General features: G+C 36.2%; 1 protein-coding gene across 3 annotated transcripts in view; it reads left to right on the forward strand.

The window, feature by feature from the left end:
• LOC123554359 (cytosolic phospholipase A2-like) overlaps positions 1 to 21,601 on the forward strand; it is a 67,128-nt gene that overhangs the window by 17,126 nt on the left and 28,401 nt on the right. The window contains exons 1-3 of one of the 3 annotated variants that reach the window (XM_045344440.2): positions 1,946 to 2,175; positions 20,769 to 20,793; positions 21,362 to 21,440. In XM_045344440.2, the coding sequence (XP_045200375.1) occupies positions 2,060 to 2,175; positions 20,769 to 20,793; positions 21,362 to 21,440 (220 nt within the window). In that variant the 5' untranslated portion in view covers positions 1,946 to 2,059. Of the gene's footprint in view, positions 1 to 1,945; positions 2,176 to 13,004; positions 13,868 to 20,768; positions 20,794 to 21,361; positions 21,441 to 21,601 lie in introns of those variants that run through there. The other 2 variants (XM_045344441.2, XM_045344439.2) reach the window with 2 other exon arrangements.

Raw genomic sequence — 21,601 nt, forward strand, 5'->3', positions numbered from 1 at the left:
GGAGTAGGTGTCAATGTCTGTGTTTTCTAGAAGACCGGTTTCGCCGTATATGGCTTCCAAAATTTCTTTTCTGTCCTTCAAGGGAATACCCACCACGTCCTCCATATACTTGTTTGTATTCTGTCTTAGATGCCTGGTACATAACACATGTGTACAACCACTGAAACACCTACTTCTAGAGTTCTTGAATGAGAGTTCCTCGTCACTACCAATCGTTAAATTAGATATTTTATTGTCTGACAAGTTATCTGCTATTTCGTGGAAGAACGACGAATAGGCTTTGGTTGTTGACGTCTGATGTATTAGCGTTGGTCCAAAACATATTGGATGGTCACCAGTGGAACGTTTCACGACTGACTGGTCTTTGTAGACTGTCGGGGTAACGTGGAATTCGCCCAAGTTATATGTCTTATCTACACCTAGTACGCAACCATTGTCTTTGCCGCAGAATCTCTTTATGTCAGTAATTTGCTGCTGTGTGTACAGTGTTACCAGTGGGAAATTCATTCCATTTACGTGCTTCACGCTTTGAACGAATGGGTGATTTCTCGTCATTTCCTCGACACTAATGATTTGATCGGCGATGTTCTTTGAATGCCCGCTTGATTCTTTATTTGATAGTTTAAATTTCATGTTTCTTAATTGTTTTTCATTTCTCTGCTTATCGAAATCACTTTTTATAGTTCTGTTATTTTCTCTTTCAACGCCCTTTGCTGGTCTATTTTCAACTTGACGTTCTAGGGTCTCACGGACATGCTGCTTAGTTCTATAGTATTTGATGTTTTTACTTTCATTCTTCACCCTACCATGATACGCACGACCTGGAAAAGTTCCTATATACTCCACAATTGCGATTTCATCTGAAACCTCCGGCAGAATCTCATACGATTTCTCTATCCATGTAATTCTCTTCTTGAACTGTTCATCGCCACTCGGAGAAGCTTTCAGAGACTGGTAATTTCGTTGAATACATATGATGGCATTCTTGTCTGGTTGTGGGGTAAGAGGTATGAACTCCCTTTCGTTTTTCATTTGTTTCAATGTGCAGAAGACATTCTCTCGCTTCACAATGTTTATGAGTTTTCCGTCTCTTTCTATGAATGTAGAGCATGGAGATGTACCCTTTACCCAGGCACCGCAGTCGTCCCAGAATTCTGATTTCTTACCCTGTTTTCGTTTGGAAGTCTATGGGAAAACAATTGGTGTTCTCTAACCTATAATCGTACTTTTTAAATCAAATATGGACAAACGAGAGGTGATACTGTATTTATTGCAATTCTAAATGAAACGAAATATTTTGAACATCGTAAATTAGGTTATATTAGATGAAATCTCAAAAAAATTGTTTACAACAAATTTTATGGTTAGTGGTTTTAGATTAGATATTTTATTTGGACAAATTAAGAAGGGAATATTTTACTATTTACGGTAAAAATAAGTATATAGAGCATGAAGAAAGATGAATTTGTGGTATAAGAATATTTGATAATTAATGACTAATGTTCAACCGTCATGTTATGTTTCGTTTCAAAAAATATTTCTTTTGAATCAGTTTTGAAAATGTCAAGCTTAAGGTCAGTCTGATCTCTAATACTCGAACGCGGTATTTAACTAGATGGTCACCTAAACTACATAGATTACCGCATGGTGCATACTGAATGAGTGGGTGGACAAGATAAGAGAATTCTGATGATTTTGTGGATCAAGTGCTCCTAAACTACATAGATTACCGCATGGTGCATACTGAATGAGTGGGTGGACAAGATAAGAGAATTCTGATGATTTTGTGGATCAAGTGCTTTAAAAGTTATTGTTAATTTATGGAGATTTAACTTCTTTTTGCAGCGGGGCGTCTCGCAATGACTTTTAAGTTTTTACTTAAGGAACAAGTGCTCGTGATTTCAGTCAGAAATTTAAGTGTATTTAAAAATGGTGCGGCAAAATTTAACAAAAGGAATATATATTGTTACAAAATGAATTGGATTAACGTTCTTAATTGGATTAATGTGTTTAATATCTAATCGAGGTCTTGGATTTAACTTGAACAAACATTTAAAAAATGGGTCAACGGTTTGGGAAAAAGTCAGATAATACTGAAAAAATAACTGAACAAGGAGAGAACCATACGTGTAACAAATGTGGACATAAACACGTTAAAAGACGACTTAATTGGAGGTAAGACATCATTATTAAAAATGCTTTTCTATTTGTATTATTTAATATTTAGAATATTGTAATTGTTGAAAGATATAATAACGTATAAAGGCTACAATATATGTCTTCGGGTTTTAAGTGCGCTTTAAGCACACACTTTGTTGCTAGTGAGTAGCTGTGTAGTGACCGGTGGATGGACTTGGTACAATTTCAAGCTTTCTTCCGGAGTCGCACGACAGTCCGATGCCTCGCATTAAACCTCGGATCCGGACCGGCACAATATGTTCCCTGTCAAAGATCCTATTGTGGAGCCTTAATTTTTCTGATAAAAACCCTGCTCAGATTTGCTTACAGACGCAAATCTTAGAATATATAATACTTTCCCAAAATTTCCCAAACCCGCATAATACATTAAATGCATACTACTGCGCAATAAGTATCACTTTAACAACATTTTCGTGATATCAATCTAATAATGGTTTGTAGATATCTTCTCAAAAATATCCCCATTCAAACGCAGGTAGTGCAGTTTTGACACTTTATAAAGCATTTCTGTGATTTTTTAGCCTATACGTCATAGTAGTCAAATCATGGGACAATGTCAGAGAATTCTTACTTTTCTCACGACATTTTGCACTTCCGCCACTGCCCAGTCGTGTACGCGTGTGTATGTTAGCTAAGAAATACTTGAAACTATCGGTACTTACAGAAATTATGATATGCTTGTCACAGTTAAATTTATTTGCGCTATCTTGACAGAGCACCAAATAATCTGACAGCAAACACCATTGTAAACCGACTCTATGTGCATTGTTGTCCTAACTTGTCCAAAAATGGTTTAAAACATTTTCTGTTCAAAACATAAGTTTATTTTATGTTTTTCGGTGGTTTATCGAAATATAACGGTGAATTATATCCTGATAAACTCACTGGCCACTCAGTGAAAATTATCAAATCTGATACCCGGATTAACGTCAAAAAGTTTACCGAGCGTACTGAAAGCCGGAAACAATATGACGATGACGTCGTTAAAATGACGTCATCTTTGCGATGCTTCCTGATAAAATTTCCCGCAAATTTCGACGTTTTATTGAAATAAACACAACAAAAGTAGAGTTTTAGACATAAAATAAACAGAAAAATTATTGGTATCGATGTAATATCACGGTAATTTCACTCGTGAACACCAAAAGTTGTTATTTTCACTCGTGGCTGCGCCACTCGTGAAAATATCACTTTTGGTGCCCACTCGGTGAAATTATAACGTGATATTACACCGAAACCAACAATTATCCTCTATATAATATAGTAGTTTAAAGCTTCGAACTAATCCATTACTTGACAAAAATATTGATGCAAATATTCAATGTTTTATGTATTTTCTATGTTTAAGAATTCAAAATGCTGTTGATTGTAATCATGGTTAGAAAAACAATTTGATTATCCATTTCAATTTGAATATCAATTATTAAGCAGGACATCGTAGAAATTTATCAGATTTCAATGTGATGACATTAATCACAAAGTAAAAGGTATTCACGCTTAAATTGATTTCTGAAGAGAGGACGCAGTGGTCCAGTGGTAACACTGTCTGACAACGAAACCAGGGGTCGTGAGCTCGACCCCGCTCCTCAAACTGAAAATTACAAACACTGGGATAAGAGTCCCGTGTATGGGTGCATTACACCTGGCACGTTAAAGAACCGGGGAGGCTTCTGAAATTTGAGCGTCTTCTGTATCTTGCACTATCCTGAGACTAGCATTACTAAGAGTCGCCAATATGGGTTACCGGTGGCGACTATAAATAAGCTTAGAACTGACTTCCTAGGTGGCATCTACGGCAGAAGGAAATATTGTAAAAAAAATGAACAATTATTCTTAATGCCTTGGTCACAAAACCGTACGATGACCGTACGGTTTTAAAAATAGTACGAGTCCACCAATTTTAGAATCCTTACGGTCACTCTACAATCGTAGCGTCTGGTCACAGTACCTACGGGCCCCGTACGATACTGAGAGGATGGAATCGTAGGATATCCGTACGGATATCACAGACAAGTTGTGCGGAGCTCGCATGGAGCCCGGCCGTATCTCGTACGGTGCTCGTGGGTTCGTAAGGCGCTCGCACGGCACTCGTACGGTGTCCGAGCGACAAGAATAAATCAGTTCGGCGACGTCTGAAAAAAAAATCGATTTTCAATCGTTGGATATTCGTACGGACATCGCAGACAAATCGTACGGACTCGCAAGGAGCTCGGCCATATCTTGTACGATGTCCGTTGGCTTGTACGGCGCTCTTACGGTGTCCGTACGGTGTCCCTGCGACAAAAATGAACCAGTTGGCGACGTCTGAAATGTCCATTTATAGCTAGTCAGCTGTTCGGACATCGTACGTTGACCTTGCGATAGTCGTGCGAGCTTCGGCAAGCCTCGTAGTTTTCAAAATCCGAGGGATGCCATTACGAGCTTTTCCGGGGCCCTGTGTTTCCCCTATGGGACTCTTGCGAGCTGCTCCCGACCTTGAAAATCTCTACGAGCTCGTAAAGAACTCGGGAGCTCGGTGAAACATTTTCACCGAGTTCCCGAGTCCTCTACGAGTACAAAAAATCCGTACGATGCTCGTACGAGTCAACGATGTCCGTGTTCGCAAAAATTCGACTGAAAACCTGCTCGTATGGCACTCGTAGCGTTCTTGTGACCAGGAATAACACATAGAGGCTGTTAAAGTATGCAACCAATAAACTGGTTAAGCACCGTGTATAGGTATTTAAATGTTCATTAGAGAATCAGCTCATAGTAGTTAGAACAGATTTGTATCCGCTGCAAGCAATTATGCTAGAGCTTCGGTACAGATTCAAATGTAAAAATGATGTAGGTGATGAAGTTAACCTGACAGACCAATTGTCAAAGACACTAATATCAACCCTGATGAAATTCATCATTTATGTCTTTACCGTAGTGTGCTTGCTGAATGGTGTGTTTAATCGGAAATACGTCCTCATGTTCGACCTTCGTTTAAGTATATAGGCCAGAAAAGAAAAGTAATTGTACTTTAGTATTTGCATTTATACGTGAGTAAATACACGCACGATTTATTTTGCAGTACGTTATCAGCTAAAAGCCATTGATAGTTTCCCATTGAGTTACGTTGTAAGAAATGACAGTAGGAGTCCTCTAAAAACTTTCTTTTTAGCAACTGGGTTCTTGCTATCAAATAGCCTTCCAGTCGCAAAAATATCCTTTTTATTTGGACATAGCTGATCCATTTTATTTTGCTTCACAACTAGGCCTACCCTACATTGTGATTTGTGAATGAAATTTAGTGCTCAGGATCACGCTGGGTCTTACTTAAATTTCAGAAGCAATTATTTAGCAAGACGACCATAAAATATTTCCAATCGCACAGAAATATTACATTTAAAAGAGTTTCAATATACCTTTTATGATCAAAGGCAGTAACTTTTAAATAAATCAGATATAGTCTCATTGAATCTAGCGAATAATCGCATTGACCCCACAGTGCAGAATTGAAAATATCACTCGAGTGGTCTCCCTTATACGCCAAAATTTGTCAAAATACAACGCGGTTTTAAATAAAAGCCAAAATTTTTCCTTGCGTAATTTGGTACTCGGCATTGCCGAGTTTTGGCTGTAACTAAAAGGTGCATACTATTTTGTTTTGGAATAAAATGAGTTTTGCGATATATTAATCAGTGCAATAAAACAACTCAGACCAGTTTAGTTTAGAGTTGTAATGCTATTTCTCTCCAACACACTTACACATTAATTGGCACAACTAGGCACTTTAGGTTATGCTTTTGGAGCCGTCGGTCTTATTTCTTCACTTAATCATGTATGCTAAGACACTGCAAGTTAGCTTCAATCTTGGTCATATCGGATAAGAGATTTACCTCATGGCTCAACATAAAATGCCATATTTTACCTCATGTATATATTATGATGACAAAAAATTAAATGTCGTTAATAAAGGGGGTGGGGGAGAGACTTTGATGCATTGCATTTTGGTAGCCTAATTGCTGATATATTGTGTGGCTAGGTTTCCCTGGAGAAAGCACGAAAGGGCGACAACACGACACTTTTATTTAACGTTCACCCATTGAAAACATCAATTAACACTCTAATGGCGCAAATACACTGGACAGAACAAATTTAACATTTGATGATAAAAAAATATGTTTAAACGCATCTTAGAACAATGTCTGTGTTTTAAGGGTTAACCTTTCTAAGTAATGTGAACCGAATTCTGCATAGAAAGAAATTTTCCCAGCAGACTCATCTTGAAGAAAAATACAACGAAAGGGCAGAGTTCACGACCAAGTAACTTAGTACGTACTGCGCATGTTTAAGCACCCGTGTAACAAAATGCGTTACAACGACAATTCAGCGTAGCAGGGCTTTTCCCATGTATAGGAAGACAGGGAATATTTCTATAACATACATCTATTACTAGGACGTAGGTTAATAGGTGCACCCCATCTTACAGGAATATCTGCATCACTGGAATTATGTATATATAAAGAAAATACTAAAAGTCATTTTCCCTGACAGTCAACCCTAAATAAAAACCGTTACTTTTAATCTTTTTTAAAGCTAGTCAATCTACATTTTAATATGCTTTAGACTTTCGGGTGGTATAAAATATGCCACGGATTATTTTATTTAAACAGTTTACTTCAAAGTGAACAACACAATTTGACTCCTTCGAAAGATCGGATGTACCGCGGCTAACGTAGTTTTAATACATCTTTTTGCTCTACGTAAAGTGCGCATGCGCAAATATTTACTCCTGTTACTAAGGAACAGACCGAGTGTAATTTCATCTATTTTGTCTACAGATGAGATAGATATCTTTACGTTCAAAGGCCACCTTTTGTTTATTCTTATATAGGAGCACTGGAAAATGTTATCGATATTGAAATGAAATTCAAGTTGAAAATCTATATTATGTCGTTACAGACTAGGGTAAATTTTCCTGAAAACTACTCTTTTCGATTTCGGATTATTTTATATACTTTCTTCGTAGAGATCTTGAGGGCAGAAATAAAAACAACATTCTGATCCAACATCTTTAATGACGGCCAGTATTTAGTTCTTTTCTATAACTTGCAAAAACATGATCGTGAATATTGTTGATTAAATACAAAAACACAAACCTTTATTTCATTGGTGCCATGTTTTGCCAGACAGTAATAAAATGCAGTTAATAATATTTTTGCTTCTTGGAAGTTTAATTTATTTATTTTTTACCAGACAGTAAAATAATAGTCTGTATTTCATTAGCTTTTATGATAAAGCTATAATATTGAAATAGATGGCATTTCAAGTTCAGTCACCTGTCAATGCAAAGAAACCTGCATTTACCAATGCTATTTTGCCAAAATCGTAGAAAACACTGAACGTATTTTTTAGCCTGCTAAATTTCTAAAATGGGCTGGTTCATCACTCAATGTGGGCAGTACCATTTATTATTTGAAGGGGTGTTCACTGAAAATTTACTGACTGAATAGCGAACAGTGCAGACCATGATTAGCCTGCACTGATGTGCACGCTAATCTTGGTCTACACTGGTCGCAAAGGCAGAATAACTCGCCGCCAGCAGGCTAACGGTTAACCTTTAGTCTGCTGGCGGCAAGTGATTAAGCCTTTGCAACCAGTACAGACCAAAATCAGCCTGCACATTCATGCTGATAATAGTCTGCACTGTTCGCTATTCAGTCAGTAAATTTCAGTGAACACCCCTTCAAATAATGAATGGTTCTGCCCAAATTGAATGATGGACCAGTTCATTTTAGAAATTTAGCAGGCTAAATGTTAAGCATATACAGATAAATCAACTTATTGTTAGGCTAACAGTAATGTAGACTTTTAAAAAATGGAGTCACGCAAAGGTATGATTTTAATATCTTACTAGATATACTACAATCCACTTTTAATCTAAAAGCCACAAAAATACACATAAATGCTGCTTTTAGAAAACGGTTAAACATAACTCATAAAAATACAGGGAATCAGATTTTATTTTTTAAAAGAAAATGCCTAAACACTATGTGCACATATCAATAAAGCACGAAAACGACTTTATTTTTTATTTGTCTTTTTAATCCCCCCTTTCTAACTTTTTCTTGCTAGTAAATTTGTGTGTTTTTGTGACTTTTCAAAAACTAAGTAAATCTTTATGATGTTATTGTTTGATTTTATTGAAATTTTCATATGATTTCGACAACATATTTTTCTAAGAAAACGTAACATTTCAAGGAAGTATTAAGTGCTTTTTGATATATAAAGGCAAAATAACAAATGAGCCGCACCATGAAAAAAACAGCATATTGCATTTGCAACGAGCATGGATCCAGACCAGCCTGCGCACCAGCTAACGGTTTCTCTAATTGCAATAGGCTTTAAAAGCTAAATTGAGCCGCGCCATGAGAAAACCAACATAGTGCGTTTGCGACCAGCATGGATCCAGAACAGCCTGTGCATCCGCGCAGTCTGGTCAGGATCCATGCTGTTCGCTTTCAAAGCCTATTGCAATTAGAGAAACCGTTAGCGAACAACATGGATCCTGACCAGACTGTGCGGATGCGCAGGCTGTTCTGGATCGATGCTGGTCGCAAATGCACTATGTTGGTTTTCTCATGACGCGGCTCATATGATGTTTTGCATGTCTGCTAAATCGAGATTCTACCGTAGCCAGTTCAGGAATATAGTTCGCGTGAAACAGTTGATTTACAGAGTTTGATAATATTTTAAAGGTTACTTCGTAATAAATCCTACATAGCGACACCTGATTCTCAGAAATGCCATTTAGCTCGCGTATTTTATTACTTTTCAATATCAGACTCTTTATGGCGATATATTAGCTAGACATTATGTACAAAAGGGCAAGTCAGAGATATAGATACCTAGGTCAGGAGTAAGGTAAAGCTCAGCTTTGAATAAGCAATTATTAAAAACAGTGGATTTTCTTACATTTCGTTGAAATGGGTCAGCGTTTTGGAAGGAGACTTGAGGAAAACTTTAGGGAAAATGGAAAATATTTTAGAATTGGAGACTGCACTTGTAAGAGATGCGGACAAAAACGGAGAAAAGGAAGAAGTATAAGGTAAAATAGGTAGCGGATATCTTATCGTGAAGCAATAATAGATTAATTTAATAACAGAAAATATTAAAAAAAAAGAAGAAAAGATTTATATTCTCGTAGAAAGATTATAACAGTTCGTGTAGCCTATTTTTAACATTCTTCATTATGGCAACTGGCGTCAGTTTCTCATAATCAGTGCGTATGAGGCGTCGCCTGTATACCAACGTATGTTCCCATCTGATGTTTTCTAAAATTTCCATGTGTCCGTTCGTGCGTCAAATAATTTTCGGATGGGAACCAATGCTTTTTCATCGCCAACGATAGAAAGTTGTCATTCTACTTATAAATTTTATTTTATGCTGATGGAATACTGTGTTTTATCAGTGAGATATAAACCAGATCACTCACTGCATATCACTCACTGTAGGCCTATAGCTTTGCCGATCTATATCTACTTGTTCATTGTGTATAAATTTTAAATTATTTCCTTAAAACAGGACAAAAATTGTAGCCGCACTTTGTTCTTTATAGTATATTTCTCGATTCAAATTATTTTACTGAATGAGAATTTCATAACGTTATGCAGCTAGAAATAAAACAAAATGGAACTTTATGTCGTGCGCATCTTTCTAACGTCACAACACGTCTGACGTCATGTTCGTTTACGCGCGACAATTTCCCGCGCTGAAATTAAAATTTGGTGCAAAATGCATTTCTCAACGTAATTAAACATAAAATAAAAAGAAAATTTGTTTGTTTCTCGTGAACTGAGAAGTGAGAAAATGTTCATATTTTCACTCGCGTTAATAGCAGCAGTGGTAAGTGTGTTGTTGATGATCAACCTATATTTAGGGTTTGCAGAAGTCTATAACTACATATGGCCCTAAAACGCTTCCGTATGAAAATATCTGGATCTTACTCTATATAACATATTATAAGGTTTTGCCTATGAAAGGTTAATTTTCTAAGAAATGGTTCTAGCCTTTAAGAAAACAGTCATCAGATCAATTCTGATATGATATCATATTACGAGCGAAAACATAAATGAATACGGTTATTGATTAAAATTCAGTAATAACACAATAAACAATGTTTTGTAAAACTGTTTGAGACCAAAAAGGTCAAATAACATTACCTTTACCAGCTGCGCCTTGTTGTGTGACAGGCGAGTCACGTTATAAGTGATGGCAACATATGTCTTTGTCAGAGAGGAAGTTATATGAACACCGCTTAAAGTTCGAACTGTTCGTCAGCTCTACTTAAGAAACGTCCGGCTTCTTCAGAGTTAGATTTATAACGAGAACGACGAAGCAATTAGAGCATCATTAAGACATCAAAGGTGAAATTCGCAAGTAACTATAAATAGAATAGAACAAACTACGTTCCGAACGTTTTGAGAACCTTGATCAATAAATGTAAACAGAACCTTGCAGAGAAACGGGGGCATTAGTACCAGAATAAGGGTGGGGTGGATCAAAGCTTCCTACGTGAATTAAATTATCGTGGTTGCATTTGTTGCGTGATTGATAATATATGTTAAATATTTGCAAGGGTTCCAGTCATTGAAATTCATTTAATTCCACCGGAATTATATGCTGATGAAGCAATATTGTATGGCGTCCCTAAGACAATGGATCTATTTTGTACTATAGCAAATGCAATATTAGCAGACAAATAGCCTAGATTATCCAACATGATTATGTTTTGGTTTTGTTGTTTTTTGGGGGTTTTTTTTTGTCACACCGGCACAGTTATGGGTTATATGGAGACTACAGCTTTTGGCGGTATAGAGGAAGACCCCATGTGCCTCTCTTCTTAATATTTCATCACGGAGGAGCACTTGGGTAGACCCATCGACCTTCTGTAAGTCAGCTGGATGGCTTCCTCACATGAAGAAGTCAACGCCCCGAGTGAGGCTCGAACCCACGTCGGTGAGGGGTAGGTGATTTAAAGTCAGCGACATTAACCACTCGGTCGCCGAGGCCTCTCAAAATGATTATGAGCTCAACAGTAACATAGCGAAGTAGTATAAATCAATTTTTATTCTTCCAATCCTATCATTTTGGACACTTTTGAGCATATTTGTTATCATTTTATGTTTATGGGAACGTTATCTGTTACACCAAACTGACTATGATAATGCAATGAACCTCGTCAAAGAGATGTGTTTCTATTCACATATGAAAAGATAAAACATTAAAAGAAAAATAGTCCTTCATAAATATGTAAGAGGAGAAATGTACTAACTTAAACATATTAAAGGTCAGGGTCCAAGTCACTCTGGAATCTGAGTTCTCGATATAAAAATATGCTAAATATACACTTTCGGGTGTGACCTCAAACAGTGGTCCCATATATATAATATGGACCTTCCTGCATGTATGGATGTATTACGCTTAGCAATTAAAAAAAGGAGAAAGAAAAACAACAGACAGAGCACTGGAATGCACTATGTTGGTTTTCTCATGTTGTGGCTCCATTATTGTTAGATAACATTTGTTTATATTTAACGATGAACTGTAAAGGTTCGGATTAGACATAAATAAATGTTTGTTCTGTTTTGATATGACCTGATATGACTTGTAAGGCATTTTCTTCGCTATACGCGGAAGATAAATCAAAGATCTGAATTGTTTTGCTCTTATGTTGATGGCCTAGAATATGTTAATTATGTCCATACGATTGTAATGGAGAGAAATTATATGCATAATTGATATCACATATGGTCCTGTCCAAAAATAACGGTGCACGACAACTCGTCGAAAGACATTTGGTCGAATTCGACCGTTAGTCGATTATGACATAAGGTCTACTGTGACAGTTTGTCGAAGCCTTTAAAGCGACAAATGGTCAAAATGAATATTTTATAGTCGAAAGGTGATAATGGCAGAAATTCGACTAATTATCGCACGCAGATACAATTACCTGTACTTACTTTCAGTTCTTTATGTTGCATATCCACCGCGTTTCTGTATGTCGCTCGACTGTTCCTTTATCATGACATGAATATTTATTACATTGTTCACAATTGATACTTACATAACTATCTATTAAAATTTCACTTAGAAAAAAAATCATTGTTTAATATTCAATAGTGGAATGCAATAACTGTCAGATATGCATAAACACACAATTTGAATGCGTGCACATGACTTTTGAAGGTAAAACCTTACATCATATTTCAAAAGGTTAGAAAGATCGAGTACGGCTTAAGGCTGATAAAGACATTTTCGGTTACAGTTTCTATGGATCAAAGGAGAACACACTTTTTGTTTGTCGTAAGGAGTCTTTTTTTTTTGTACATAAATACATTTGCAATGGGTAATAAAAGCTACATTAATTGAAATTCATGTTGTATGTAAAATAATTTTAAAAGTTACTCAGGCATGCGTCTTATTAACCCTTAGCCTGCTGCAGGCGAATTTAACAGCCTTTGCAAACAGCTTGGAACCAGATCAGACGCCGATTAAATCGGCGTCTGATCAGGTTCCAAGCTGTTTGCTACTCTGACAATATTTCTTCCATTTTTGGAGCAAATTGAATGAACTTTACAATTTTAGCAGACGACATTGCCAGCAGACAACAATTTACCTAGCATGCTAAAGGTTAATATTCAACAAGCTCAGGTAGCCGTAGTATAATTGATGGTAATATATAAAACCGTTGAAATTGTTTTGATGAATAGCCTTGTATGGTTTTATGTTTATATATTTTAGTACACATCTTAAGTGTTAACGTTCGAAAAATCGAGACCGACATTATAAAGGAATACGTTCTTGCCTATGGCAGAGTTATTATCATATTGATACAGACAAATTATAGATCAATTTTGTGACTTGACACTGCGAAAATGGAAGGACTGAATACCTGTACAATAAAGTTGCGTGTCATGTCAATACTTTTATCTTTGGGTACAGTCGCGGAAATACGGCATTTAGATAATGTAGTGTATATTCTACTCCATTAACAACAACGCGCTAGTGTACAATGCACTTAACAGATTAAGATAATATTACGTGCTTTTCAAATGTGTTAAATTGTTAGGGGATTTCTTAAACGATTAAATGTTCGACCATCAATATTTGTAATAATATGGAGTTAAGAATCACTGATGCCGTTTAAAATTAAAATTACTTGTCAAAGGGAAGATTTATTTCAAGTTTAGATACTATGTTTGAGGCTTAAAAAGATAACAGGATTATTCTAGAATTTTAAGTAAGACATTTTACCTGTGACATGTCGACACAAATTGAGAATAGCAAGGTTTGAATACATTAAATTCAAATACGAGGTCAAAATTGAACGTTTATAGTTTTGATGATATGTTTAAGGGCTAAACTTTTTTTTTTAACAAATAACATTGAACTGTTGAACCGTTTGCTCAGTATATACTAGTTTTCGCGGGTGAGCATAAACAAAAATACTCAATAGTTTATATTTTATATTTATATGGTAAATATTCACTTAAGTTAAACCTTGAACGCACGCTTGACTTGAACCCAGTGTTAAAAAGGAACGGTATTTTTTGTCGTGTCAAGTGCGTTTTCCGCATACATATTCTTAAGTTATGCTCGTCAGTGAAATGGATTGAAACATGGATTTTATTACAGGGTTTGTATTTTTGTTTACTTAACGGTTTACTTAAACTTCTAATAGTTTAATTTACTTAATTATAATAAATATAAGGGTTAGAAGTTAGAACGTAATTGGGCTTTAGGTCAAATACCAGCGAAGTTAATGCCTGTGTTGACTTTAGCCTGATGTAAAATACACAATTATGTTTCACCACCAAAACTCTACATTAGTCTGGTTTAAAATGTAAATATGACCATGATCATACGCTCTAATGGGCCTCATAATACAACAAGCAAATAAAATATATGTATTTATTTTACACTGAGATGTTTTTGTAGTTTTAGTTTCAGTTGAATTGTAGTTTACCTGGTTATTACGTAATTTACCTCCCTGATGGTTGAAGGTCAGCTGAAGGCCAAAATCATCAGCCGCCGCATAGTTTGTTTCTCATAGTCTTTGGCCCCATTGAACCACAGGTGCACGGCGCGTGGCCTGACTGAAACTATTACCCCCTCCACCCTCTACAACCCCCAAAACCCTTATGCACATCAGATGTATTCTAAATCTATATAAAACATCATCCAAACATCATAACTATTCACAAAAGTCAACTATATGGACCAGCAAAAAGTTTATACTCTAAATACATTTGAGCCGTGCCATGAGAAAACCAACATAGTGGGTGTGCGACCAGCATGGATCCAGACCAGCCTGCGCATCCGCGCAGTCTGGTCAGGATCCATGCTGTTCGCTAACAGTTTCTTCAATTCCAATAGGCTTTAAAAGCGAACAGCATGGAGCCTGACCAGACTGCGCGGATGCGCAGGCTGGTCTGGATCCATGCTGGTCGCAAACCCACTATGTTGATTTTCTCATGGCACGGCTCATTTATAGTTTCTGAATGTTTTTGAAACAATGTTGCATCTATAATTCTTTTTGAAACAGTGTTGCATTTATAACATATACCACAAACACTGTCAAGAAAATACGCAGGTTAATTTAATATCTGAATTACCGTCTTCAAAGACAATAGAAGAAAAGTCATATCAGCAAAATACAAAATCAAACATGCAGGAAACTTGTCCTGATTGCGAGTTATACATTGTTAAATCAGGATTTGTAAAATATCTAGCCTGTAAACCATTTCTTTATAAATGTCTAAGATTGATCACATTCGTTTCCTCGTTTATCGTGATTAAGAGCCGTGATCAAACAGTAAGTGACACCGTACACAGTCCACATCTTGTGAACTGTTAATACGCTTTGTATTCATGATTTTTACGATAACATACTTCAGACTTGTATGGTAGGGGGTAGTATGGTGGGGGAGGGGTAGTATGGTAGGGGGAGGGTGGGTGGAGGGGTAGTTTGATAGGGGGTAGTAGGGTAGGGGTAGGAGATGAATGTTCAGCCATTTGGCTTGACATGTAATAGGGTATAGGTATTTTTTGAGCATGCTACATGCACACTTTATAATGCCACAGTGCTGGCAAAAATTTGGGTCATTTTTGTACCTATTTCTGAAGTTGTTTTAAACCGTGACTACTTATGCTTATTTTGATATTAGTTTATTTTATAAGAATTTTATACATGTACACTGGAGAGTGCAAAACATAACAGAAGTGGTTAGAACCCATTCTCTACCTTCGTTTGTACTGACAACATTTATGACTGAAATGCTTTTATGAACATTTAAATATGAACCCAAGATGTCATAGATAAGAGGTTTAGCCTATGGCGTTGTCACTAGAGAAACTGTTGAATAGTTTAATAAATATGACACCAGGGAAATGACTCTTCAGCGTTTAATGATAAGATCACCTGATATCTATTCCAGCTACCATTCATGCATAGTTCAGGTATTAAATCTATATACTTATTTGCACTCGTTTGATGTAATTTACCATACATACAAAAGAAGAAGTACAGATTTCTACAGACGTTTTTGAAAAAAAAAAATTGGTCTGTACCTTATACTTCTACCGTGTATGGTGTAATATTTTGTTTATTTTATGTGTCTCAAAGGCTCTTCTTATAGATTTTATTACATATAGTTCTTCAGGTTAAACCCTTTACAAGACATGCACACTGCATTTAAATAATTGCTATGGTTTCAAACTGACACTGAATTAGAACTGTCAAAATCGGAGTGTTGTTAAATTTTAAATATGATAAAAGTTCATCATTTTTCGTGACCAGTATAATCTTTAATCAAGTATATAAGACACACGAAAATCACAAACAGCAATGGTCTACTAGTATATGATGTATGCAATTCACGCCTAACCCTTATATTGCTGGACACGACTGATTCTGCCTTTGTGTTGATGAAGATCTGCACTGTTCGCCATTCAGTCAATATCTTTTTGGTAAGCACCCATTTTAACAGTGAATGATACTGTCCAAATTAAAAGATGGTCAAGTTCATTGTAGCAGGGTAAGGGTTAAGCTGTAAACATTTCGAGCTGTAGTGATGGTACGTTCATTCAGTAATTGAGCGGCGCCATGAGTAAACCAACATAATGCGTTTGCGACCAGCATGGATCCAAACCAGCCTGTGCATCCCCGCAGTCTGGTCAGGATCCATACTGTTCGCTAACGGTTTCTCTAATTGCAGTAGGCTTTGAAAGCGAACGGATGCGCAGGCTGGTCTGGATCCATGCTGGTCGCAAACGCACTATGTTGGTTTCTCATGACGCGGCTCAATTTAGCTTTTAGGCTGAACACCACTAAATCCAGCTGTTCTTTATTTCATATAAAATTCCCTCACTTCATAACGGTTTTTCGACATTTTCTAGCATATCAGATTTTCAGAGACTTATATTCCCATAAAGAACTAGATCGCTACTTTAGAAAAACAAAAAGAAAATGGGGTGTTAACTTTTATATAAGAAAACTACAGTTCGTTAAATACAACCCGCTGAATTTACTACTTTTCGCTTCTTTCAATTTCTCTTTTCGTGACATTAAATTCTTACGCCGCCATTTTTATCTAGCATGCAATAGGAACATGCTGATTTCAAAAGAATGCAAAGTGATACATACTGAAACGCGGTAGGGTAAAAGTAAGCACGTTGCTGCCGAGAAAATGCACTAGGAAAGGAAAAAAGATTAGTACTATTTATATTTGGACTACTTGTGACTAGACCTGCGGAGGCTTACATTCTATTTGGTAGTGATCAGCCTTTTAAGCTGCTCTCCTTGCCCGATGATCTAAATCGATACATATCGTTTGGCAGTCTCAGGGTCTGCCATTGGTCTTAACGGGTCTAATTGCCAGGTTTAGAAAATCAATACTCACATATTTTCTCCAGCATAACTTTATTTAATAGCTTACTATTGCCGAGAACAAGGTAGCTTAAATATATCGATATTATTGCACTGAAATACTTTAAAAGAATGTTTGTAAACCCGACTGATTGTAAAGATAGATATGCCATTGTTAAGCATGTATCATATCTCCCCCTTAATGTAAAAAGGTGCCTTAACCTTCTTTAAATATCAGCACATGGTACCTTTTTGCTTTAAGGGGACGATATGTCAGTCTTCTTTCGTTTCTTCAAATGGTGCATATTTTTCACAAGCTGACAAACAATGTAATCCACGATTATGTAAGTTACAATTTATCAAATGTAACTGATAGCGGAGTGTCTCTATATTTGAATAGGCTTAGCGACACAAAACATGAAATATCTTAACAAATTTGTCGCTGTGCATCCACGATTTCTCCATGTATTGTAATGGGTTTACAAAAGACCGTACCGAATGACGAGGCACTTGATATAAAAAGAAAACTGATGTTTTATTGTATTCTCTCTATGCCTATATTTATACTACACACTTGCGTGTATGACACCGTTTATTCCCTACCATAGTTGTTGAAATATTAAATGATAAAAAGCTAATTTTACGGTATTCGTATGTCCTGTCTTCTAAAGTCAATGGTTATAGACAGTTTATATCACTCGTTTCACATTGGGTAGGGATGCTCGAAGTATAACATACCCGGCAAGTAGCTGATAAATGTACCTAATCAGCGGTGTAGGAAGTAGTTTCAGATCGGAAGGAAAAGAAAAAATACAGATAGAATGTTAGACGGTACCCCAATGGGATGACATTATATTCCTGTGGGCCTCCGCGTAAAGCTTTAGCGTTTTTTTTTGTTTTTTTTTGTTTTGTTTTTTTCGCGCTGTATCAAGACGAACCCCTTTTTATATAGATATTCCTTATTTGTTCTGAATTCGAGGCTTTTTTACGTCGATCTGCGTATGGCCTGAATCGAAAAATATATGAAACTACGGTGTCTGTATCCAACGCTTCGTCGTAAATAAGGTTATATGTGACAGTAGAACAGGGATGTGATGTCATTGAAAGTTTGAGCGCCCGCTCTGAAAAACCGACTGTCCATTACAAATTTGCAGTCAACAAGAATGCATTTTAAGTTTAAAATGTCCTTTTAAGTTCCAATTTATCTTCATGTTGTATTAAAGTATGTTTCAACCATTATTTGTTACGATTACCCAAATCATGGTTGTACGTTACTTATCTGCTCCAAAAGGTTTCATAATAGCCAAGATAAATATTCTTTTTTATTTTCTTAAACTTACTTTTAGTATGCTTAGATAACCCACGCACACATAACGTCGTTTTTGTATCTTTTATCTAGATAATCTTTATAGCAGTTATCAATTATTGATTACATTGTCAAACACACCGTTTTACGTTTCAGAAATGTTTGACCTGCTGCACAATTCAATACTTCATAGCTCTTAATCTGAAGAAATAGGCGGTACATTTGTGTAATATCTAATAAAATATAAGAAGTAATTACCTGTGTAAATATTGACACAGTACAACGCTGTCATCTAGGTCGGACAGAAGCTTGAAGATTTTTTTTCAACTGTAGATTTGACGGGTGTTGCACTTTCCATTGCCTCTCATGAACAGACTCAGTCAATCTAAGTCTGCTATCACTTTGTTTGGTTGCATTGTATGCTACCAACGGATCTTCTTAAAAATTAACAGCAGTCTTTTAGTGCCGTGTGGCGGTAGTAAAAAGTCTCCCCGTGCTTTGATTCAGTGTAGTTGTAATTTCTGTCCCTTTGAGAGAATGGAGTCCATTTAATAGATATCCGCATAAGCCGGTGTTAGCGGGCGTGAGGGGTGTTGCACTTTCCATTACCTATCATGAACAGACTGAATCAAGCAGAGTTTGCTATTTTCTTCCTTGGTTGCATTCTATTTCTTAAAAAGTTGTTGTTATGTGTAGAGTATACGCTTTTTGGAATTGTATGCATATGATATACGCTTAATGAACAGATTGCCCCTCAAAAATCAAAACTATGGCATGACTCCTTATATAATTCGCTGGTCCATAGTTTGAAGGGGTTATAACAATAGTAGTTTGTTCTGGGATCAATTCGTGGATTTCATAAGACCAAATCACAGTCGGTTTCCGCACGTCTGGTACGACCCAGGCTTGACAAAAAAACTCTCTAGCCGGATGCAACGTCCCAGATCAAGTCAAGCTACTGATTTGATAACTACTATATTTTAACCGTATACCTTATGGCCAACTGTATATCAGAAGGTTAGACACCAAAATGTATAAATACAAACCGTACCATGTGTTTAGTCATAAATTAAATAAACGCACTCTGTTTCCACTTATGAATCAGATGTGGAGGGAAGATGGCCCTGAGTATCATTGTTAAAATGGTGAGTCATTTTCTTGCTAATCCGTCATTAAATCAAGTATTAATAAAGCGTGTTTCTACGGTTGTTTTAAATATATCGAAATGAGATGTTGTGGTTTTATGTTTAAAAAAAATATAATAAATTTCGTTGAATTTAAACATGCATGCGTAAATCTATTTTAAAACATTGAATAAATTTGAATATTTTATAACAATCTATAATACCATCTGCAACATATTTCATCGAAATGAAAATTTATTTGCCGCATTACGAAGCTTAATTAAGGCAAAGTATGAACTTTCTTGGAAAAATGTGTTTTAATACGCAAAAAAAAGAACAGTTCAAACTGTCACTGCATGAACATAGTAGGGTTTTTTCTGAGGTTTTAAATATTGTGCGGTTTTGCGTTGAAATCTAAGTTTTGATAATAATTATTTCATTTTTCCTTTAACTAAATAGATGACAGATGATATAGAACACAAGTAAAACAGGAGTATTTGATTACATCTCAATCTGAATAAAGTGCATGATCCTCCAAGCGTTTTTCGAGATTGTAGTCTGACCCAAACTGATGGCGTACGTAATGTTTCTGTCTGCTATAAATGTTTCGTATAAAATAAAATTATACGTACGTGGATAATGTCACATATGCAACACATTTCACATCATTTTTCATCATTATTTAGGAAAAAGTATTGACGCTCTATTGATATAAACATGTTTTGGAATTCCGTGGCAATACATGTTTGTTCTCTGCCAGAAACTAACATCAGATGAGATAGGAGAAAAGGCTTTTCACATGTTCTCTTCTATTAAATCTTCGCGTAGACTATTACTCCATCCGGGGATCGATCTCGCAATCTCTCGTTTCGTAGACTTGAAAATGGCAATACCGAGAACGTAGTACTGTCAGATTTTAACAAAACAAAAACAAAAAACAAAAAACGTTTTACCTTTAGATACTGTAATTCGAGGGTTTAGAGCGAAACTGATCTATCTGTCTATAGAAATAGAAGCAGATAGACAAATTTCGCTCTAAGCCCTGGGTTTGTTTTGCACAGTAGTAGTGAAGGACTATCAGTTACGAGGTCACGAGTTCGAACACCTCGCGAGGCTGCTCCATGTGGTGTTGATAAAGAACATTATGTTTGAAAACATCGACACCCACCTTTCTATTCCCGTAGGACGTGTCGGTCAATACCTCAACTATATAGTAATATTTCTTCGTTTCTGCTTTCAGATTTGATCCATACCAGATTTTTGAGGTAAGTTAGATTATTCAGTGTATATAGAACGACTTAACAAGATATGTTTCTCTATCTAAAAGACAGAAAGGTCAGTTCAAGACTCTCGCCAGATTTTCTCTCCAATAAGACATTGATATCTCCGCATGATTGCTTGTTCAAACTAAATTATCGTAGGGGTTCAAGATAGAGTTGAGTTACATAAATATTATCTTTGGAGACCAATCGTTAACACAAATATCTTGTGAAAATGTTTAAGGTAAAAAATCTTCTTAGGGATACTGTTACTGTTTCATTTTTATTAATTTGTATATAAAATGTTTATCCAAAACATAAGACGACCAGTTGTCCGTAAATGGTAAACATATAAATGTTAAAGTAAAATGAAACTGTGTTGCAGGTGATTCTGCTTTTGCAACCAGTGCAGACCAAGATGAGCCTGCACGTCCCGTGCGTGCTGACCATGGTCTAAACTTAAGTTAACACCCTTCAAGTATTAAATGGTATTGCCCAAACTGAATGATGGACCAGTCCATTTCAGAAATTTAGCAGGCTAAAGGTTAAAAACTAACTAGAAACTGTATTGCAGGTGGAGCATAGACCATGTTTGATTCTTCAAGTTACAGTGCTTTCTGGCAGAAACATAACCAAAGGATGGACAGATTATGGTAAGTTATTCGTGACATACTTCGGCAGTCTTCGGTATTTTACGCCAGATGTAAATAATGACACAAGAAAAAGATATTGAACGTCCCGTAATTTCAGCCATTTCCAGAAGTTGTCGTGTTTTAGCGTGACAAGTCTAAAGCACCATACCCGTCAAGGTTAT

Source organism: Mercenaria mercenaria, chromosome 7 (genome assembly GCF_021730395.1).
Source record: "Mercenaria mercenaria strain notata chromosome 7, MADL_Memer_1, whole genome shotgun sequence".
NCBI classification, from domain to species: domain Eukaryota; kingdom Metazoa; phylum Mollusca; class Bivalvia; order Venerida; family Veneridae; genus Mercenaria; species Mercenaria mercenaria.